We start from the raw sequence: 22,245 nt of genomic DNA on the forward strand, positions 1-22,245 counted from the left end.
CCTCGAACAAAGTTCATTATAAGTCTCTCTTGAGGCTTATGGAGCTCTCAAACAGTCTCCCCTTAATTAAGGCTCGACTCTTTTCTTTGAAGCTCTCGAACAAACCAATAGAAATAATCTATGAAATAATAATTATTATGAAATTTTTATAAAGTAAAAGGTCTCGATGCTATTTTTAAAATTTCATAGGTATTTTTTAAATATAAGTATTTTAAAACTTTTTTAAAAAAATTATAATATATTAATGAAACTTTTTAAAATTTATAATACAGGGCTTTAGTTATTTTTATTAATTAAAGTTTTAATAATTTATAAATATAAAATTAAAAAAATGACAAATTTCGGAGATGGGGCGGTGTGGATGGAGAATACATTCCTAATAAATAATAATATATTATTAATAATAATAATATTCTCTTTTGAATTATAAAGACATGGGAAGCCCTTCACTATTGTTCGTAGAATATTTCTTTTTTTTTTTTTTTTTTTTTTTCATTTTTATGTTTTAATATTGATTCGTTACGTTTTCACATGATTGTCGTCACTAAATGATAGACGAAAGATATATATAAAAATTTAAAACGATTTTTTTAGGACGTTATTAGTAATAACTATATATTAATAAAAAAAAATTAGGACGGTCGGTGAACCTTTTATTTTGTTTAAAAATACATTAATATTCGGAAATTAGACGAGGATGAAGACAAAATTATATTCTCTAGTCCAACGTCTTTTCCTCCTCTCACCTCAATTATTGATCGATAAATTTATTATTAGCTATATTGTAATATTGAAATTTAAATTTTTAAAAATTATACTAGTGGTAGAATATTATTTTTTTACTGATTAAAATGATTAAAATAGGTAGCGGGAATAGACATGGAAAAGTCATCTACGTCCCTACCCAATCGACATCGGATTCGGTAAGACTCAACTCATAAAAGATGGATTCTAATAATGTTGATAAAGAATCAAATGTGATGCCATCATCAAATGCATTCCAATTTGTCAATGGGTATCTAAGAGGAATATGAAATAATTTTTAACTCTTTTTTTGTTTTTTATTTTTTAAATAATAATAATTATTAGAAGAAATTAAATTTTTTAAAAAAAATCTAAGAATAGAAACTTTATCTTTTGTGGTTGGTCGTTGTCAATTCAAGAAAGCTTTTATATTCTACTATTCTCGCACGCTTCTATGTTGGAGCTCTTTCAAGAACAAGTACCGTTTAGATTCCTAACTTATATGCCAAATTTAAGTAGTTCGGTTCTTAAATTTTCAAGTTACATAAGCGGTTTGAATGAACTTTTGTTATTTCAACAATTATATATGGTTAACATTTTTAATTAGATGAACGTCGGTGAAATAGCTGTGAGCGGCGTTCCACTGTACATGTGTAAACAGTAGGAATGTATGGTTTTGAAAGTAACTTTAACTCTCCGGCTCAAACTCGACATCTTCGACTCTTCCCGAGATCCCGTGTTTTTTCAAGATTGGATTGACCAAGCTAGTTCGTGAATAAAAATGAATGCTACGCTCCAAAATCAAAGACATGCACAAAAGACAAAAAGTTTAAAGATTTAACCTCATGGCACATAATTGCAATACGTTTTCTACCCTATAAAGCGTCCTTTTTCTTTTTCTTTTTTTGGTGGGAAGAAAAATTAAGTCGAGACAATATTGCAGCATAAAAAAAGGAAAATAGAGCAGAGGTAGTGGATATTGTCCTCTTTGAGTTTTTCCTCTCCGATTCAACACACCTGCTAAGAGAAGATTCTACACTCTTATAATAAATGTTTCGTTTTCCTCTCCAACCATTGTGGGATTTCACAATCCACCTCAACGTCATTGCTAGCACTCGTTCATGGGACCCCCAAATCCACCCCCTTCAAAACCCTGTGTCCTTACTAACACATTGCCTCATATCCACCCCTTTTAGAACTCAACCACGTCCTCTTTAAGCTTTCTCTCTAAGGTTTTTTCAAACGCGTCTGCAAGAGAGAAGTTTCTACACCTTTATAAAAAAATGTTTCATTCTACTCCCCAACCAATGTAGGATCTCGGTCATGAAATCACCTAAAAAGGAAGAGAAAAGGGAGACCAAAATGGAGCCATTTGCTTCAAATAATGGTTGCTCTTTACAACATCATCTATTATAATAGAGACTGTCATCAACAAATCACATCAAATAAACATTAATATTTAAACATTCCAGCATATCTTAATAAGCTAAATAACAGAAAGTATAACAAGCTTACATTTCTATAAATTTAAGTACCCAAAGATCTTGGGTACTTGAGCTCCTTAGAAGTAAACAGACTTAGATATAAACCATTCGCAAATGGATCTGATAGAATATCCAAAACCTTTTTTTCCAGAATGAAAATTTGAGGTATTTTCCTTCCACATCCAAGGACTAATTGATGATAATTAAAACTTCCATTGAAGAAATAACATTATCTTTGTCCATTCTCTTATTCGATCACCTCCAAGTTGGCATTCATAAAATCTAGGAGGAATCAAGAGAGATCAGCAAAACTTACTATTCTACTGTCAATTAAAAAGAAAAATAGAATATGAAACCTCCTATATTACAAAAATTGATGACTGCTGAATAAGATGAAATAATGTACACGTTCATCTCTTTTGGACAGGAATTATCAAGAGAGCTCAGCAATTAAACGTTCACACTTATCTTCCAAAATCTTTACAGCTTCAGTGAACAGCACCTCTGGAGGTAAAGCTCCTGTTGATTCAATCTTAACTGCAGAAGAAAGGAAAGACGAAAATGAACATAATCAATGAGGAATGAGTTTCTTGAAACCATTAACAAAGATAACTAAGGGTGTTTATTTGGGAGTATGTTTGACCCAGTTAAAAGAATCTTTTTCTGTGACAAAAATACATTTTCTACTTGGACTTATAATGTTTAAAAGTGATTTTGAAAAACGTCACTTCAACAAAAAAAAGATGTGTCGACCATCAGCACCATTATTTATCCTGTCTAGTTCTACCATCTAAGTTGTGCATATAAATCCATAACTTACAAATGAAATGATCCTTCACCCGACGCAATGAGACACGTTTCTCCCATGCTTCTCCTCTTATGCATTCTCTGCACAATGTGCAAGCTCGTGGACGTGCAACAGTTGCCCTTTTCTTACCTACAAATCAAAATTTTACAATAATTAAGTGTGGGAGAAAAAGGAATCAATTTGAATTAGGAAAAAATAGACCAACAACATGCGACCATTTGAAATCCATCTTTGCAATATAAGAAAGAACCAAATAACTCATCATCTATTCATCAGAAATGAAAGGGATGCAGGAGATATAGCATACCGAGGGAGAGGATAAAAACTTGACTCTCTTTTGGTTTTTCATTGAAAGACAACTTTCTGTCAGTATTTGAAAAGTTTCAAGGCTAAAACTCCATTAGGATATAAATAAGACTCCCAAAAAGTAGGGAAATTAGTTATATAAGCCCCAGTTGATAACATTATTGTTTCTTGTTTCCTGTTTTTTTTAGAACTAGAAACGCGAATATGTTTCATAACTATTTATGTTTCTTCTTTCTTGAAAAAGAAAAACCAAGAAACAAAAGCTTGGGTAACTTTTTCTTGTTTCTTCTTTTCAATAAAGCTTAAATAACCCATTAATACCTCAAATCAGGAACCATCGCCGCCACAGAATGTCAGAAAACCAACATAGAGGAACAAAAACAATTACCAAATCTAACCCTCATCAGAAATCCCAAATATCCTTTTGATCCAAAACCTCAAATCCTTCCTCTACCCCACCCAAATTAGCCATCAGAATCCAAAAGTCAGCCTGGATTAAGCAACTCTAACTCTCCTTAGTCTTCCTACACAAAGCGAAGCATCCCAAAACAGCACAAGCAACAGCCACCAAATTCACTTCCTTGAACAAATCTTAGCCACAACTCCAAAAGTCTTCATTAATCTTCCTCCCCTCCCTGTTAGACTTCCCAAGGAAGTAAACCAGCACAACAATGGGGATCCAAGTGACAAGAATGATTGGAACCAACCAAATGAAGAAAAAGAAGCTCCACTAGTGATTTGTTCCAAGACAGTATAGAAGCATGAAAAATCAAGGAAAAATAAAAGAAAGGCATACACCAGAACAAAATATACACAAAAAAACATATTTTTCCATAGTCGGCCACAGAATACCATAAAATAAACAAAACACATCAAACTCACAAAACGCATACTAAAACCCAGCACAACATCAGCAGAAATTTAATTTATGAGCACAAATTTGAAGAGAATGCTGGAGAATCAAACACTCGAGGAAATTTCAAAATACTCTTTCAAAGAATTAAATGAACAAAAAGAAGGCGGAAAACAGAGCAGAAATCAAAGAGGAAACAGAAGACGAGAAATCGAATAGATATCGAGCAGAAATTTTACCCCTCAGGTGTATGTGCCTATGCTTGAGAGAGGAGAAAGCTTGAAGAAAGAGCCCTAGAAAATTGTGGAAAAGGAATGGAAGACGGGAGGAAAGAAATGGAACACATTGAAACTACTTCTTGTAGCTTCTGAAATTTGGCCCCAACTTTAGATACATTTTTTTAATTTTAGAAACAAGAAATGAGAATGATTATCAAAAACAAACTTGTTTTTTAAAATATGAGAAATGTGAACAGGAAACAAGCAATGGGAACATCATCAAAGAGGCCCATACATAACAAGAACTTCAATCTTAAAGAATCCTTCCCATCACCGAAACATTACCACCGTAATGTTCCAAGTACAAACATAAATTAATAGCCTATGTATGAAGCAAACTAACCATTAGCTATATCTTCAATGTCGAAGACATTAACAGGACATTTGTTTTTGAGTTCTTCTGCCAACTCATCCTCTATCTCTTCCAGAAGTACAACCTAATATCACAACTTTCGTTAGGGCTTCAAAACATCTATGTATCTTTGAGTAACAAATTAACATATTTTCTTACCTCAGGAAGCATTCTGTACCAAGCAGTGGCCACTGGAGACCACTTAGCATGTGTTTTACCCATACCTTTAACAGCATGAGCTTCAAGTTCAATTTCCTATAAATATTTGAAACAAAAATTAAGAAACTTACACCTGCTAACTACTCAGAAAAAATAGCACATGAAGCACTGAAATATACCCAAAATCATAGCATAGCAAACATCCCATTGCTTCGGGAGTAATTCCATTATAAATATTATTTTCTTGCTAATATGAAAATTACAATATATTAAGGTACAAAGAAATTTATAATACTGGAACTGGAACTGCCAAAATGGATTTCAATTGGAAGTGAAGGTACTTGCAGTATAAATAATTAGTCTGGTAGCACAAGCACCACATACACGAAGTGATATCAACTCCAGTTATAAATTATATATGCCAATTTCATATTCATATGTAATGATTATACCAAATTTGCTTCTTCAATTAACCTAAAATACCTACAGAGCTCCACGATTATTTGCAAACAAAATTACAAGTACAAAACACAATTTAAATTTAAGACATGTTACATTATAGCATAACTCATCAGCTTTGATCATCTACCCATGCACACCACTTCTTCCCAATATTTCAACAGAAAATAGATAAAGTTTTCGGGTCAGTTACCTGACCCGAGCTGAGTCTAGCAAGTATAATATCACCGTCCTTTGGACCAATTGGATTGTTGGCAAATTCTGGCAGCGTGTCTTGGCTGCAACTAAAAGAAGTATATGTTTTGGGCTTTGAGTTTGAAACTGATTTATCAGATACCAAAGGAAATTCACTACCATTTGGTAGCCATGTCAATGCTTCTGAAGTCGCTGAATCACCCATTATACATTCAGCATTAGTAGTGAAACAAGAAAATATTGAAAAAAGTTTAAAATTATGAAATTTTAGCATATATTATAAAGGAAACAGAAAAAATACCGGTAAGACGAGGTTTTCCACGTTCACAGCGAACATGGAGTCTAAAAACAATTGTATTTTTCTCATTTGGCGTGTCTTTATCTAATTTTGAACAGAAGTTATTAGTTAAGCGTATTCAGAATGTATTAGGGTCAGCCAAATAGAAATTATTTCTTAACATGCATATAAAAGTCTCCAGTATCAGCAGAAATAAGCACATTAGATGTACAGATACATACACACAAATACCTGAGTACTCAAAAAGCCTTGGATCAACACGAATCGGGATGAGACCTAACCTATGGGCAAGCACTTCATCTTGGACTATTGATGTATTGTTAGCAACCAATACTTTTTCAATAGCCATAGTGGGAACCTGCATAAAAAGGTAGATCAAACCCATATCAGCATAGCAAGAATGTAAATATTGTAATTGTTAACATAGAAGGAAATTTCATATGAAAAATCCCAACAGAAAAAATACATACAATCCATTCATTAATAAACATCCCTAATCACATGGAACGCTCTAACAGACTAAGGCTAGTTTGGCATAGCTACAACTTTTAAAATAATTGTCAACTGTGCTTTCAGAAATATTAGTTGTAATATTTAGTAAATAAGCGTTGTATAAATTTCAAACTTAAATGTGAAATACAAGAATAATATGGGATAAACTGGAAATTATGGAAAGTTAGTAAGAAGAGCTATCATATTTTTTGGGAAGTCAATCCTAAAAGCTACAGAAAACAGATCTTCACAGATCGAAGTAATTTTAAAAGTGGTTTTCTTAAGGTTATTTAATAAGCAGATTTACCCGAGAATAAAAGGGTTAAAATTTCACCATAGTCACTTTTAATGCCTGTAAAATTAATCCCAAACAGGGTCTAAAAGCATTCCCAAAGGCTTTTCAACAGGAGAGACAAGGCATAAGCCTTAATTTAATCAAAAAATATTGAGGGAAGAAAAAAGGCAAAACTGTGTCATGATAGTTATTATTTTATTATAAAACAAAAAGTCTCACTTCTATCAATTTTTCACTTCTTTAAACGAAAATCCTGAAGTTCAATTTCAATAGCATCATCATTGAAGTTAATGGGATTGCCCCATTCCTAACTTTCGTCTGGGTGTTTCTTTAAGTTACAATGGAAAAGGAAATAATATGTACACCGAGGACCATGTCATGTCTAACAAGACAACTCCAGTAGCTCAAGCCATTATCACCAAAATCACTAATTCATGAGATTCGATAACATGAACAAACTTCCATATTTTGAAGAATAGACGATATTCCAAAGTTATTCTTCTAACCATTACATAAGGCACGGAGACTCCAAACTTCCATACATTATCATGTGAGCATGTCTCTTCCATACAAAACACAGGCTTCAGATGAAGCAAATGGGCAATCATGGGACTACAAATTTACATCTGGCCTTCAAGCTAAATCTCAAGAGCTTTTTGATATATTAATCACAGTAGCACACCAGAATTGGTGACAAGGAGGCATATACCAAAAGTCCATAAAAAATCTATCTAAAAAGAACAAGTAATTTAATTTTAATTCAATGTGCTTGATTACCTACCTCAGCTATCAGGATTCTCCTAAATGCATTAGCGAGGGATGGGTCAATGCCAATCATGTCGAATTCCATGTCATCCTCTTTGAGATCAATCACTTCAATTTTGAAGTTCTTGCGAAAAGAATCCAGTCGTAAGCTGTTATCAATACCCAACGAAGCATATGCTCCAGAATACTGTATCGTATCCGTCTACAAAAGACAACATTTTCCACAAGGACCATGAGAAGAAAATTTAAACAACCCTATTACAGTATCAAGCATAGGCAGACACATTCTATGAATAAAAATCAAGCACAGAGATGGAAAAACAATATAGACCTACAAAGTCATAACCATTAAATTCGCTTCTCTCCAAAAACATGAAACTTAATTTAATAGGTTGATATTTATTCATGCATTTCAACCTACTACATAACTAAATTAAACGTCTTAAAAAGAATAGTTCCTCAAGCTTAGGAGCAAAGACTTGAACAAGATTCTACTTAGCTTCCGCATCTAAAAGAAAAAAAAAGACAAACAAAAACAAAACATTTACTTCATTGAATTGAACATCATTCTTAGAATTCGAATGAAAAAGAGTAAGATGACAAAACAAACAAAACATGGGAGAGGGAAGAGAAGGGTACATGAATGGGAGCATCGGCTTTGCATTCGACGCGAGTCCTCTGCAATTCTACATGTGGTGGGAGCTTCATCGGCACGTCTGGAAGGTTCATTATCCATTCAATGCCTTCTTTGCCAACATCTTCTTGTTCGGAATCCGACTCCGACATACTATGCAAGTTCTTATCTTCACCGGACATTATAAACCTTCGACGAAGACTGACGCAGCACGGAGGAGAAGCAAATTCGAGAATGACGACGGCGGCGGCGGCACTGAACGGCACGGCTGAGGAGGGTTTAGGCGGGAGAGGGAAGGTTTAAGCGGCACGAGGTATCTGAAGTGGAATTGGCTAGGGTTTAAACTGTGAATAAAATATATATTATAATATTTTTAATATATTTTAAAAAAAATTAACAAATTACACCAAATACTCCAATTAATGTTTCAAAATTTTGTTTTTAAAAACAAAGAATTTTGTGGAAAATAAGAACAAATCTTTTATTTTTATATTTAATTCAATTTTAAAATTCGAAAATGGTATTTATCAATTTGGTCTATTAAATTCAATTTTTTAACAGTTTTTATTATTTTTAGAATTCCTACAAAATGTTTATTTTTCTAACGATGATCCTCCAATTTATATATTTTTTATAAATTAATATTTTCTCTATTTTGATAATGTATATATAATTCACCAAAATGACGCTATTAATTATAAAATTTATTTTAGGAATAATTTAATTATTAACCCAAGTATTTCAAATTAAAATGAAAAATAATATCAAACTCATTTTATAAAATAACCTTATAAAAATTCAAATAGGTCATTTTAAAATATTATGTCGGTACAAAATAAAGTATTCTCAACCATCCTTATAAAAAAATTTGGTAATTTTAAGTTCATAATTTAGTAAAAATGGAAATTAATTACTTCATTGAATTGGAATTTATAAGTACATAATAAATTGATACCAATCAAACTGTTATTGTACATGTACTTCAACCATTTGTTATGATCTTCGATTCACAGTTTGTTTCAATGATTTTTTTTATACAGCTCCGAGTACAGTCTAGCCACATAGTGAGACATAGTTGTAGAACAAATTCCCCAATGGAATCGGTAAGCTGTCGTAACACAAGTCTTCCCGAAGATCCATCGGCATTTCGCCTCTCTCGAACCAAGCTGGAAAGGCACCCGAACATCTACAACTAGTTGTCCAAGTTGGGAAGGATTGGACAAAACATTGATGAATACAATTGAGTATTGTTTCAAAGAGACCATTCAAAGAAAGGAGTAAGGATTACTTTAACGATCTAAGGCTATTTCAAGCAGTCGAAGTTGCAGTATTGCCGAGATTTGTTTGGTGGAAGTCCGAGATCAATACCGAACCTGAGACCAAGTCTTTGTTTCGGTATTTTACATCGTTGAAATCATTTAGTAAAGTTCCACTGAACCTAAAAGTTTAAGCAAACATCTCTCAACTTCTTTTCGAATCGGGTTACTGTACTATATTCACATAATTTGAACATTCTCATCGATCTTTAGAGCGGTATACATGTTTCAACTTGCAAAGCTCTATTTGGTGAAAGAACTGTGGCTTACAAGAAGTCTGGATTCTCCTAGCCAGGGTCCTCGGCTACAGTATTTGAAGTACAGGGTCCTAGCCAATCCAATATTTGGGAGATCAACCATCATTATTGCTATTTAAAGTATGAGCTAAGACAGGTTCTCATGAAAGCATTTTAATAATCATTCGTTTGACATAGTTTTGGATCCTTATAGTTCATCTAATTCAGAAGGCAAACTGAAAATATTCAATGCATATTTCATAGAGGCTGGTACCTGAAGGTCACTACGAATTATGTAATGCGGATAAAACAAATATACAGTTTTAGTCTCCACTCGAACTTACTTGAATCCTTTAACGCCAGTAGATTTTGATAACCATGTTACTTCATGTACTTGTGCAAGAATTTTCGGTGGAAGTCGTTCCTGATGGTATCGTTTATAAAGCGCTTAGGAGTCTTTGTTTCGCCACGGGCCTGATTCTTGAACACAACATCATCGTCCCATCTAACCCAAAAGCCAACAGGAAGTTGCATCATCAGAATAGATGTTCATAGTAGTTGTGAAAAAATGGTTAAATTAGGCCAACTGACCTTCTTTTGACACTAAAAGAGGCGGGTTGCTCGTTAAGCAGTGGATTTCCTCGGAGTAACTCCGCTTCCTTGACTTTAAGCTCTTCCTCTCGCTCTTGTCTTTCCTATACATCGTAATGCAGATTTAAGCAACTGATGAAACCAAATTTAAACTCTGCATTTCAGAGCTCGTTAGTCTTAAAAGATTCGACCACTTGAAGTGATCCCAGCTACTAATCACTTGACTCATGGTGCATTCTTTTTAAATCTTGGAGAAAAATAAAGGTTCTGCAAGCACAACTCAGATCGTGACGCTATCTAGATAGACAAAAGGCTCACCTTTCGAAGCTTCTCCTCCGCTCTTTCCTTCTTTATTTGTTCCAGCTCTGCCAAAAGAGCTTCAGTATCATCCTCATCATCGTCATCCTCATCATCGTCACTGCTATACAACATTAGAGATACTTCAATACTCAACCCCAATACAACTAGTCTACCAGATCTTGGACCAAGGATTCAAATTATAAAAAGCCGAAGCAATTAAAGCTATCTCTAATAAGTATAGAGAAAAAAGGCTAGGAAAATAGTTTTATTAGTAAATTAATAAAATGGAAAGCCAGCCAACCAGCCAACCAGCCAACCAGCAAACCAACCAACCTCTCGTTGTCACTTTTCACGTCCACATCAGAATCGTCAGCATCTAAACTTCGTGGAATAATACGATCTTCAATATCTCTCTTTCCGCCTAATAAACATATATAACAACTGGTTAAGTAAACAATTACTGAATGTGTTAATAAATGTAAGCATACAGAAACTGATGAATTAACCTTCTAACAGAAGTTGGCTTCCTTTTCTATGATCTCTATCATCTGCAAATTATGCAAGTGAAACATGATCAACTCGTTGCAAACATGTCATACAACAGTATGGAAAAAGGATATTTGAACAAAACCATACGAAATGATACGAAAACAAACAAAAAAATTATTCTATATTTTTCTAAAGAATGGATGTCTTTACCATATGATTTATTCTTTGATGAAAAATGCCTCCTTTCACGATCTTCTAACTCGTCCCTGAGATTCCTCCTTTGCAATTCATCATGGGTATCTTGTCCTTCCTTCCTACATGCATCATTAATGACAAGTGATTAGAGACTTAAAATCATGGAAGAAAAGTAACACCACCATATCCAAGGAAACATAAAACAAAGAAAAATAGCCATTAGCCAATAATAAATCGATTAGTCAATTCTCATTTTGAGACATGGCTGATATGCCTCATTTGTAATAATAGGTTAAAGTACAGATTAGCTACGATTGTGTGAGCTTTTTGATGGCAGTCTCTTCTCCAATATAGAGACTTTAAAGCTGTTCATGACGTTTGTGAAGGATTCATTGAATGGTTAGATAGAAGTGATAGGCAAGAATGTAATTTATTGCAAAGTTTGTGGAGGTAAAAAATTAAATCTTTCTTCGATCATCTCACTGAGGGCAAGCCAGAGCTCCTCCTTGCCTTTAGTATAATGTTATGGAGGTCCTTCCTTCCTGGACGGTAAACAGCACCTTCGGCTTGGAGGTTTAAGCCAAAATAACAAGATCCCAAAAGACACTCCAATGACTCTACCAACTTCAATTTCAGCAGCTCCAGCTCCAGCTGTCTTTGCAAAACTAGTGGTGGAATACATGGTCAAGCTTTGGGGGCTTCATCTTCAACCTTTGCCAATTCAATTTTCCCTTTTCTACTTGATTCATTAAATGTTCATCAATTTTCTATATGATCACTAAAGAGAAATTCTATGACTGAATGCTGACATTTATCCTGGAAGTCTATGACATATTTGGTTGGAACGTAAAAGAAGAATCTATAACTTCGAAAAAAGAACCATTTCTCAAATCTTGGACTCAATTGTCCCTTCAAACTCCTCATGGAATACTAAGTCAAATCTTACCTTCAATTCTTTCTTTTAACTTCCATACACACCAATGAAAACGTTTTATTTATTTGTAACTCCCTTAAATCCCCTTCTATAATTTCGTTCATACAATAGAAATTCATCTACAGAGTTAGAGGAATTATACTATGTATTAAATTGGTAATTACCCTGCTTAGTGAAGAAAAATAAATGCGGATAACCAGCAGTGAAAGCCAATCAATTAACATCATTCTAAGTTTCACCTTGGCTTAACACCCACAGTGATCCTAGAGGTAAGGACTCGGGACGTTAGAGAGACTCCCCCAAAAGTTTGGAGTTCAACCATAAGGCGAAAGTTTTTTAATGTACAAAAACCTTTGTTGTCTCCAGGAGTTAAACCTAAGAGTAAGCAAAGTTCCTTGAGAATTGGTGGGTAGGGGCCATTAACATAATCCAAGAAGTGGAAACATCAGAATCCAACAATCCAAAAAAAAGTTCACCTTGGCAAAGATCAAGTAAAATGAATGAAAATTCTGTTCAACAGATCACACCCACATTAAAACCAACTACCCTAAGATGGAATCACTTGAAAGGCACACACATAAACCAATTTAGTTCTCAGAATTCCAGTTAAGAACATTACACTCACTAGAAAACTCAGTGCACATCATAAACAAAGACCCCAACGAGTTCATTATGGATGTACAATCATTATCCCTCAGAAGTCGAAACACATAGACGATTAAACACAACCAAGAACGACAGACCTTGTACAAAGAACACAACTTCACGAAAAGTTAATGAACAAACGCGATCAACAAACTATAGTAAGTGCACCCTCAGCCCCATCTTCCAAATACAACTAAGAATTATATTTCTTAAATATACGCACCTGGGTTTCAAGGTCGTATGAGAAGCGATGTCTCTGGAGGAATATTTCTGTGATGGGCCAAAAATTCGAGTGCCACCTTGTTCATTTCCACCTTTAGCCGGTGCCCACGTGGGTCGAGCTGCAGTAGTCATCTCTAGACTTTTCCCTCGTCTCCTCGGCCCTTCAAACGCAAAGAAAATGGAAAACAGTTCTTTAGATTCGTAAAACAAGAACGAAAAAGCAGTCGCACAAACCAGAGAAACCCCTAGCTCGATAAACCTAAATCGAATCGAATCGAATTAACAAGAAAGAAAACTTGAAAGTGTTTGAATCTGGAAAATGAAAAGGGATAGAACTTGATTTACCTCAGAGATCCCCTCTGTAATTCTTGACGATGGGTGCAAGAATGTGGAATGCAGAGAATCGATGGCTTTGAAAGAGAAGAAATAATAGTTGGAGAGATCAGGTAAACAAGGCATTAAATCATAAGAGTATTTCTAGTAACCGATTTAATAATTGAATTTTAATTATTTACAATATTATTTTATCTCTCTTTTAATATAATTATACATCTTAAATTTCAAATTTATACCATAAAGAGCTACCCTCATATATGTTCATCAAGAACGGATTCAAAAAAAAAATCATTTAAAACGTTTGAATATCTATCTATTTAAACACTATTAAAACATGAATCCTTTCGTGTTTATTCCAAATTATGTTTGCATATCGTGTAGAAGTTTGACTTCATGATGCAATGTATAAGCAACTCCAACTTCGGAGGCAATGGCTTAGGTCCTCGTCCATTGAATTTCTCACTAATCCTATTGAAGACATTGTAGCTTAGTTTTTTGTTCGTGTCTTAGCTTGGCTTTATCAAACACTCTTATTAATGTGTTAGATGTGCACTGTGAGCTCCCACATTGATTGAAAGAGGAACGAGGGTAAGCTAGGACGCAGGACCCTGAAGAGGGTGGATTGTGAGATCGCATATCTGTTGGGGATGAGAACGAAACATTTTTTTATAAGGTATGAAAATCTCCCTCAACAGACTCGTTTAAAAAAACTTGAGGGAAATCCCAAATAAGATAATGTATGCTAGCGGTGAGTTTAGGCTGTTACATGCACCATCCTGTTTTTGTATCTTTACACTTCTGTCTTGACCCTTGACATAGCTTGATAGCAACAATTGTTTGTCGCCACTATTTTATTTGCATCATGGAAATCACAACCTATTTTCATCTAATATGGTTACTAGTATCCAACACCTACGAGCACCTACCCTGCATGGATGCTCTCTAGCCCTTGAACTATCTCTATTGCCTTCCTAAACATACGTTTACCTACCCATTCGTCTATCTCGTGTCATTTGTACATGTCATCTATACTGTCCGCGACAACGAAACAATTATCAAAAGAAACCATTACAATAATAAGATAATAACATCGAAAATGAAACCATTGCAATAATAATGATACTCAAACAAGTAACTACCCCACCTTCTTTTTCCCAATCATTCCACAAAAACCCCATTAGAGATATTAAGTTTAAAGCAGAGATTGATTTGATATAATAGCTATACAAACCACAATTAGAAGAACTTGGGATCATAGCCATTGCTAGAAGTGGCCAAGATATAATAAGCAACGATATGGCCAATAGAGCCCCAAGCAAGAACATCAACAATATTAAACCCAACAGGATCGTTAGATTTCAACAAGCTAACATACTCCTTCGCCCTCACATCGCCTGCCTCGAAATGGGTCACCCCATTTTGCTCCGGCACTTGCTTGCTCACATTCTCCCTTTGGAAGTTGAAGAACACGAACCTCCCCAGGAACAGGGACAGCCCTGTGCTCAGGCTTATCACCACTGATGGGTTCAGCTCTGCCTTCACCACCAAGGATCTTGGGCTCTTCACGGCTGCAAGGCTGCGGCTGGATTTGATCCCCGGGAGTGGGCGGAGGCCTTGGTATGATATGGTGGAGGGGTTCGGCTGCTGCCTCCTGACGGCGGCGGAGAAGGACGAGGCGGCAAAAACAGCGGAAGACGAGGCGACGGCTGCCATTGCTGTTGTGTTGTGTTGTGTTGAGATTAGGAGTGGATAATTGAGGGAGGATGAGGATCATATATTTGAAGTAATAGAGGTAGTTGAGATGAGAGATATAGCTTGTGAGGATGAGATGGAAAGAAGAGGATTTTTGGAGGTGACATGGAAGGGTTTGATTGGCTACTTTTTTTAGTTTAGAGATTTTTTTATCTAATTTTTTAGTCTCGTTTATTTGGTCCCAAAGTTTACACCCGAGTACTCAAGCTATATCAATGAACTGAGACCGCGTCTGAATGAGAGCGATCCTAAGAATATGATAACTAAGAAAAGCTTAAAAGAATTGAAAGTTACTATCTATACAAACAAGGTGCACATCCATTTTCAGTTTCAGTGGCTCAATCATAAGAACTCTAAAGCTGAACGTGAAAATAGTTTTCACTCTTGGAAACATATTGTGAGGGACGCACGGGAATGTTGGGGCGGCACAAAATAAAAGGGCAACAATTGCAATAACAGAAATTTATGACTGATTAGCAAAGAGGTGACACCCTGGCCATCTATTCATTATATTATCCCCACAAGCCTTTCTTTACACTCCCTTCTGCATACACTCGAACTGTCTCTTCAAAACCAAAGTGTCATCAAACCAGAAAACATAACACTATTTGTTTCACAAAATACTAAATATACACTTACAACATACCCACTGCATGCTGCTACTTATTCTCAGGTTTGTTTTTGTGTTTTTTTTCTCCAAAAACAAACTTTCAAACTCAGAACAGCGAATCGAGGTAACTATAATTTCTGCGTCTGTGGTACTCGAGAAGGCTACCGTAAGTTCGATCCCAAACTCCGATGAAAAGTGATTCTGTGTCTGGACTGAACGAAACACCAGAGATCTCTCCAAAGAAGTCGATTTCTTGCTCCTTCTCATATCCGGTTTTCACATCGAACACGTGCAGGAAGTCGGCTGGTTCAGCCATTGCCATGTACTGACCATCAGAGGAATAACGAATGGACCGAATGGCACCGAGGTTGCCTTTTAGAGCAGCAACTGACTTGGACAAATTTCTTACATCCCAAATCCTGCAAGTTTTGTCTTGGTTCCCAGTGGCAAAGGTAATGCCATCGGGATGCCATGCTGATGCAAATGAAAAATCCAAGTGCCCACATAGAGATGCAACTGTCTGCAAAGATCACGTACTTAATAAGTCGATAAATGATTTACTAAGACGATCATCATACTGATGCTATTACGAGTACCTTTCCAGTTTGTGAGTCCACCAATAAACCGTCAGGGTTGTCACCAACTATCACAAGAAGTTTACCGTCTGGGTTCAAGGCGCCATGCTGAAATATTTATAAGACCCATTAGATCCAAATACGTGACTCAAGTATACGATAGCGTACAAATATATGCACAGACACAAACAATCTAAAATGGTAACTGAGGATCTTGATGGGTCATACAAGCAACTACAGCACATTATTTTTCTACTCACTAAACTGTGTGTGGCTTTCAACACCACCAAAAAAAACATTAACAGTCTATGATTCCACCACATTCCAGTTGTGTTGATGAGAACACAAGTGTAACAATCCAAGCCCACTGCTAGTAGATATTGTCCTCTTTGGGCTATCCCTTCAGGGGCTTTTCCCTCAAAGTTTTAAAACGCATTTGATAGGGAAAAGTTTCCATACCATTATAAAAAATGTTCTGTTCCTTGAGATTTCACATCAGTTGGGGAGAAGAATAAAACATGCTAGCGGTGAGCTTGAGGTATTTAGACACTTGACTGTATTAGTGATGAGGCTGAGCCCCGAAGGGATGTGGACACGAGGCAGTGTGACAGCAAGGACGTTGGGCCCCGAATGGGGGTGGATTGGAGGGTCCCACATCGATTGGAGAAGGGAACGAGTACCAGCAAGGACGCTGGGCCTCGAAGGAGGTGGATTGTGAGATCCCACATCGGTTGGGGAAGATAACGAAACATTCTTTATAGGGGTGTGAAACCTCTCCCTAGCAAATGCGTTTTAAAAACCTTGAGTGGAAGCCCGAAAGGGAAAACCTAGAAAGGACAATATCTGTTGGCGTTGGGCTTGAGCCAAACAGTTTCCCTCTCCAACCCACCAATGTGAGATCTCACCTTGGTGTTCCATTTACTTGCTTATAAAACAGAAAAGTAGAATTCAGAGGACTCACATTAACTGGCCAAGGAAAACGGAAGTGCCTGGAAAGCTGAAATTTCTCCATATCAAAATCTCTGACTCCAGAATCATTATTAGAAGCAGTGAAATGAACTGCACCACTGAAAATTTTGGAATACGTTCAGTAACTTTCACAGAAGGAAAAAAATGTGCAAGTACCAGCTTAACCAAGAGAGAGGAAAAATGTACCTAGCGCTGGTATATATCTCAACAGCATTAGTTATAGCATTATCATCGTAAGTTGTTCTGGAACAAAAACTAACACCCGGGCGGTCTAGATGCTGCAATAAAGCAAGGTAAAAACAGTATGATAATTGATACAAGTAATGACAATAATAACTCTAATTCATCCAAGCTCGAAAAGAACGGTCTTTAGTTTTTTAAAGCATGAGGTTAATAGATGTGAGATTTCACATCAATTGGAGAGAGGATCGAGTGCCAGCGAGGACGCTGGACCCGAACGGGAGGTGGATTGTGAGGTCCCACATCGATTGGAGAAGGGAACAAGTACTAGCGAGGACGCTGGGCCCCGAAGAAGGGTGAATTGTGAGATCTCACATCTGAGGAGAACTAGCATTCTTCATAAGAAACCTCTATCGAGTAGACACATTTTAAAAACCTTGAGAGGAAGCCCAAAAGGGAAATCCAATAGAGAACAATATCTGCTAGTGGTGGGCATGAGCTGTTACAATAAACTTCAGCAAGTGCCCTCAAATGTTGTTCCGGAGTCTCAAACGGTCAAGCAAATTGTTGATGAGTCCTTATTGCTAACGAAGTAATTGAAGATTACCAGGCTAATGAGCTCAAAGATTGAAGGGGTTGTTATTAAGAAAGATTTGGGGGAAAAGCTTATGACTATGCAGATTGGGATTTCTTGGATAACGTTTCATTAACGCAAGAAATTGGGTTTTTAGTGAAAATAAAAATTGATAAACAACTTTACCTTGCAAATAAGCTCTCCCTGAAATCCTCCAGCAACAAGCAGCTTATCTTTTACTGCAAGTGTACTGACTTGTGTCTGTGTAAATCCCTCCAATAAGCTCCCAGGGTGCTTCTGAATCACATCAGACTCGTAATTTTAAACTTTAAAGCAACACGAGTAAATATTAATTATATGGCGAGCTTGTTGTGTAGTCAAGACACTAACCTCTGTAGGTGCCACATGTCCCGAAACATTGAGAACTTCAGATTTGGTGCACGATAGTGATGACCAATGAATTACAGAAAAATGTGATAAAAGGTAGGCATCATGCTTCGATGTCGCCCATACTAAGTTCCTCAACTATTATCGAACAACAAAAAGTTCGACTCAGCCATAAGTATCAAATTCAAATAAACATTAAAATGTACAGCATACAAATGAAGAAGATTATGCCATGGCTTACACCAATGGATTATTCCATAAATATTGAAGTAAACGCTGCAAACATTGTCAAACACAAGAAATCTTGGTTTCAATGGTCATACTATGCAAACAAAACGTGAGATCCTACATCGGCTGGGGAGGAGAACAAAGGATCCTTTATAAGGGTGTGGAAACCTCTCTCTAGCAAATGCGTTTTAAAAACCTCGAAGGGAAGCCCGAAAGGGAAAGCTCAAAGAGGACAATATTTGCTAGCGGTGGGCTAGGGTCGTTATAAATGGAATCAAAGCCAAACATTGGGCGATGTGCTAGCGAGGAGGCTAAGCCCCGAAGGGGAGTGAAAACGAGGTGGTGTGCCAGCAAGGACGCTGGGCTCTGAAGGGAGTGGATTAAGGGGTCCCACATCGATTGGAGAAGGGAATGAGTGCCAGCGAGGACGCTAAGCCCCGAAGGGGGTGGATTGTGAGATCCCACATCGATTGGAAAGGAGAACAAAGCATCCTTTATAAGGGTGTGGAAACCTCTCCCTAGCAGACGCATCTTAAAAACCTTGAGGGGAAGCCCGAAAGGGGAAGCTCAAAGAGGACAATATTTGCTAACGGTGAGCTAGGGTCGTTACAAATGGTATCAGAGTCAGACATTGGTCGATGTGCCAGCGAGGAAGCTGAGCCCCGAATGGGATTGGACATGAGGCGGTGTGCCAGCAAGGACGCTGAGCTCCGAAGGAGGGTGGATTAGGGGGTCCCATATCGATTGGAAAAGGGAATGAGTGCCAGCGACGACGTTGGACCCCGAAGGGAGGTGGATTGTGAAACCCCACATCGGTTGGGAAGGAGAACAAAGCATCCTTTATAAGGGTGTGGAAACCTCTCCCTAGAAGACGTGTTTTAAAAACTTTGAGGAGAAACCCGAAAGGGAAAGCCCAAAGTGGACAATATCTACTAGCGGTGAGCTTAGGCCGTTACACAAAAGAAAAATGAAATCCACTTCGACAAAGGGAGCATAATTTTAGGCGAACGTAGATGAACAAAAATCCAGTAATTTCACAGAAGACGATTAAGCAAACCTGAAAATGAAGAATGGTTGATTTTACAGATCTTGAATTTCGACAAAATTCATAGTATGAACATCCTTTCTCAGTAGCTTTACAATCCTGTTCATATCACATTGAAAAACCATAAACAAAACATTAGAACAAACAATAAAAAAACATAGCTCATGACTTGGGGGTGGATGAACATGGGTTTGGAGGGATCATTTACCTTCTCCGACCCCTCTCCTGAATTAGGAATATTTTCATAGTTCTTGTACTGCTCGAGCCTAGTTTTCCGGTACTTCTCTCTAGTAATACTAAGTCTCTCCCAAGGAATACCTTGAATATCTACTCCTCTTCTTGCCTGAGCAGCAGTGGTATCAACTATTTTGCTACTCTGTATATAATGCCATTTCGAAATCAAATATTCAATAAGCCGATATAGAAAATATAACGTACAAGAAATTATAAATGAACGCAAAAATTTCAAGATTATAAGGAGATCAAACCGAGTTGAATTCATCAGCATCAGAATCCGAGCCTTCCATTTCTCTACCGCGATACTCGTCATCCATATCATCATCAATGTCCTCCATTTCGTACTCATCAGCCATGTAATCCGTATCGTCCCCGTGGTAATAGGACATATTAAGAACAGAAATTCACACCTCTACCTACAAAAGTTCAAGTAATTACTTCCACATAAATTCGCATACAACACGAAGCATTAGAAAGAACATTCAATCATCTTTCCTTATTATAATCAAAGATCTCAAAAACTATATTTAAGAAAAGAAATCAATCACAAAGCATTCGATATTCATCCTACGTGCGAACGCCTCCACGTTCCACGACACAAATTACTCGATTCCCTGTATAGCAAAAATCATAACAGTTCTAGAAATCAAATCTGTATGAACATGGTCAAGATTCCTTAATTACAAAATCCAAACACTTAAGCACTATCCCTCCCCCCAAAACAATCAATCAAAAGCATAGTTCATGAGAACCTTCCAGTTTACCGAAGCTGCATACAAAGAAAACATGAACACCCCCATTGAAATTGAAGAACACATAAGATAATTCATAGTTCCAATACCTTCCTCAACTAAACCCGCCCCAAACAAAGCAGAGAATCGGTCATTAGGGTTAAAAAAAAGCCCTAAATCTGTTCGTGGCGCAACTAAAATCTTCCAACAATGTAAGAATCTCAAATTAATCTAAGAAACTCAAACCTCCGATCCCACAGACCATATAGAACTCAACTAATCACCAAAGAGATAGCAAAAAGAACCAAATTAACAACTATTAGGTGAACGATCAACATATAAACAAAGCCCAAAAATGCAAGATGAAACCGAAAATGAAAAAAGAAGAAGAATCACAAGGTTTGTACCTTGGAGGTGGGAAAAAACAAAGAAAGCTGCAACGATCCAAGACGATCTGTGAAATCCAAGACAGAAACAGATGAATATGGAGGAAAAGAGAGAGACCCAGATGGGGAAAACAATCAATTTGTTGAATCTGATTAAAAAAAAATCGTCCAAATTAGGATAATATGAGATGGGGTCGAGAGAAATGGAGAGAGAAAAGAAAAGAGAGAAAAATTGAAGACCGGATCGTATTTATACCTGTAAATTTCTCCCCATATTTTCCTCAGCAGCGACCATTACAGGGGGCCGAAATCCACGTGGGTGAGCGTTTCCATTGATCCATCAACTCCATCAGTTACCATTCATTTGTTATTTCTGAACTCAATTCGGTCCAATAATTTAATGGGACAACGAAAAATCTCTTCAAGATCTCCAAAAGTAGAGAAAATTATTTGTACTTGTTGTGTTCTTATTTTTTAATTTCTTCCCATTATTATATTGTTTTTAACGTAAAAAAAATTAATTTTGTACTTGAAATAAGTTTTGAAAACCATGTTGATACAAAAGTAAGTGTAAACTATGTTTATGGTAGGTGGTGAGTTTTTGTGTTGACCTAAGATAGTAGAAAGTGGCTTAGGGCTTTAAGGATAATAATAGTAGTGCATTAAAGTTTTTGCTCGGATGTGTCTCAATAGTGCCTAAATGGATGGACGTGCCTGAAGTTTCAAATATGAAGTTAACTTATGAGTCTGGATAAATGCGTTCAAACAAGCTACAAACCTATATAACATTTTCAATGCTTGTGGTGGAATCATTAAGTATTTGAGGGACGGGATAGTTCCTAATTAGCACAATACTGCCCTTGTTGTTGTATTGAGTGCTCAAATCACCCAGTGAGCTTTAGAAAACGTTAAAAGCCTGTCTTGATTCAAGGTTCGAACTCATTTCGATGGAGTCTAAAAATTGAGAACCATGGAAGTCGTGTTGCCGAGAATCGAAATGATGAAATAAAATGCTACGTTGTGTTGAGAGGACCTTGACCTAGAGCAATGACAAAGTTGAGCCTTAGGACTTGACGTACTTGTGTAATCTTAAACAAGGTGTGGTTCTATATAAAAGGATCCTTAACATGAAATACAGTGAAATGTCTATAATATATGGATAAAGTTGGATGTCGTTATCCTAAT

At 36.5% G+C, this 22,245-nt stretch overlaps 4 protein-coding genes across 6 annotated transcripts; all 4 read right to left on the bottom strand.

The window, feature by feature from the left end:
- Positions 1-2,226: 2,226 nt before the first annotated feature.
- On the bottom strand, positions 2,227-8,449 carry LOC111498423 (DNA-directed RNA polymerases I and III subunit RPAC1). 2 transcript variants are annotated; one of them, XR_002720776.1, is made up of 10 exons: positions 8,128-8,449; positions 7,505-7,690; positions 6,168-6,294; positions 5,940-6,020; positions 5,637-5,830; positions 4,985-5,080; positions 4,817-4,910; positions 3,049-3,165; positions 2,440-2,765; positions 2,227-2,327 (listed from the first exon to the last, which is right to left on the bottom strand). XR_002720776.1 is itself a non-coding variant. In XM_023149670.1 (9 exons), exons 1-9 carry the CDS (start codon positions 8,302-8,304, stop codon positions 2,662-2,664), a joined length of 1,176 nt encoding a protein of 391 aa, XP_023005438.1. In that variant the 5' UTR covers positions 8,305-8,449; the 3' UTR covers positions 2,422-2,661. The 2 variants fall into 2 exon arrangements, 1 of the variants encoding a protein (XP_023005438.1); XM_023149670.1 differs by lacking the exon at positions 2,227-2,327 and having other exon boundaries at positions 2,422-2,765.
- Positions 8,450-9,781: 1,332 nt separating this feature from the next.
- On the bottom strand, positions 9,782-13,490 carry LOC111498489 (protein CWC15 homolog). Of its 2 annotated transcripts, none has more exons than XM_023149758.1 (8): positions 13,396-13,490; positions 13,052-13,211; positions 11,265-11,368; positions 11,072-11,113; positions 10,899-10,986; positions 10,584-10,683; positions 10,266-10,369; positions 9,782-10,179 (listed from the first exon to the last, which is right to left on the bottom strand). In XM_023149758.1, the coding sequence occupies exons 2-8, from the start codon at positions 13,180-13,182 to the stop codon at positions 10,056-10,058; spliced, it is 693 nt and encodes a 230-aa protein (XP_023005526.1). In that variant the 5' UTR covers positions 13,183-13,211; positions 13,396-13,490; the 3' UTR covers positions 9,782-10,055. The 2 variants fall into 2 exon arrangements, with proteins under 2 accessions (XP_023005526.1, XP_023005525.1); XM_023149757.1 differs by having other exon boundaries at positions 10,584-10,686.
- A 985-nt stretch (positions 13,491-14,475) lies between these two features.
- Positions 14,476-15,160, bottom strand: LOC111498528 (photosystem I reaction center subunit V, chloroplastic-like). Its single transcript, XM_023149820.1, has one exon. It carries the CDS (start codon positions 15,097-15,099, stop codon positions 14,623-14,625), a length of 477 nt encoding a protein of 158 aa, XP_023005588.1. The 5' UTR covers positions 15,100-15,160; the 3' UTR covers positions 14,476-14,622.
- Positions 15,161-15,611: 451 nt separating this feature from the next.
- Positions 15,612-21,386, bottom strand: LOC111498406 (uncharacterized WD repeat-containing protein C2A9.03-like). Its single transcript, XM_023149639.1, has 11 exons — positions 21,317-21,386; positions 21,082-21,128; positions 20,195-20,359; positions 19,915-20,082; positions 19,719-19,805; positions 18,437-18,571; positions 18,233-18,343; positions 17,479-17,570; positions 17,285-17,390; positions 16,345-16,431; positions 15,612-16,268 (listed from the first exon to the last, which is right to left on the bottom strand). The coding sequence occupies exons 3-11, from the start codon at positions 20,330-20,332 to the stop codon at positions 15,855-15,857; spliced, it is 1,338 nt and encodes a 445-aa protein (XP_023005407.1). The 5' UTR covers positions 20,333-20,359; positions 21,082-21,128; positions 21,317-21,386; the 3' UTR covers positions 15,612-15,854.
- Positions 21,387-22,245: the final 859 nt, after the last annotated feature.

The sequence above is a fragment of the Cucurbita maxima genome, unplaced genomic scaffold, assembly GCF_002738345.1.
Source record: "Cucurbita maxima cultivar Rimu unplaced genomic scaffold, Cmax_1.0 Cma_Scf00025, whole genome shotgun sequence".
Classification (NCBI taxonomy): Eukaryota; Viridiplantae; Streptophyta; class Magnoliopsida; order Cucurbitales; family Cucurbitaceae; genus Cucurbita; species Cucurbita maxima.

What these genes read in the sequence shown, in the direction of transcription:
- LOC111498423 (XM_023149670.1), bottom strand. Translation starts at nt 8,304, where the DNA reads ATGTCCGGTGAAGATAAGAACTTGCATAGTATGTCGGAGTCGGATTCC. An exon ending in AAGCCGATGCTCCCATTCAT is followed by an intron (nt 7,691 to 8,127) that starts GTACCCTTCTCT and finishes TGTCTTTTGTAG; the next exon opens with ACGGATACGATACAGTATTC. An exon ending in GGAGAATCCTGATAGCTGAG is followed by an intron (nt 6,295 to 7,504) that starts GTAGGTAATCAA and finishes CTTTTTATGCAG; the next exon opens with GTTCCCACTATGGCTATTGA.
- LOC111498489 (XM_023149757.1), bottom strand. Translation starts at nt 13,182, where the DNA reads ATGACTACTGCAGCTCGACCCACGTGGGCACCGGCTAAAGGTGGAAAT. An exon ending in CATACGACCTTGAAACCCAG is followed by an intron (nt 11,369 to 13,051) that starts GTGCGTATATTT and finishes TGATGCATGTAG; the next exon opens with GAAGGAAGGACAAGATACCC. An exon ending in CGGAGGAGAAGCTTCGAAAG is followed by an intron (nt 10,370 to 10,583) that starts GTGAGCCTTTTG and finishes TACGATGTATAG; the next exon opens with GAAAGACAAGAGCGAGAGGA.
- LOC111498528 (XM_023149820.1), bottom strand. Translation starts at nt 15,099, where the DNA reads ATGGCAGCCGTCGCCTCGTCTTCCGCTGTTTTTGCCGCCTCGTCCTTC.
- LOC111498406 (XM_023149639.1), bottom strand. Translation starts at nt 20,332, where the DNA reads ATGTCCTATTACCACGGGGACGATACGGATTACATGGCTGATGAGTAC. An exon ending in ATGCTGATGAATTCAACTCG is followed by an intron (nt 20,083 to 20,194) that starts GTTTGATCTCCT and finishes CATTATATACAG; the next exon opens with AGTAGCAAAATAGTTGATAC. An exon ending in GTTTTCCTTGGCCAGTTAAT is followed by an intron (nt 16,432 to 17,284) that starts GTGAGTCCTCTG and finishes TAAATATTTCAG; the next exon opens with CATGGCGCCTTGAACCCAGA.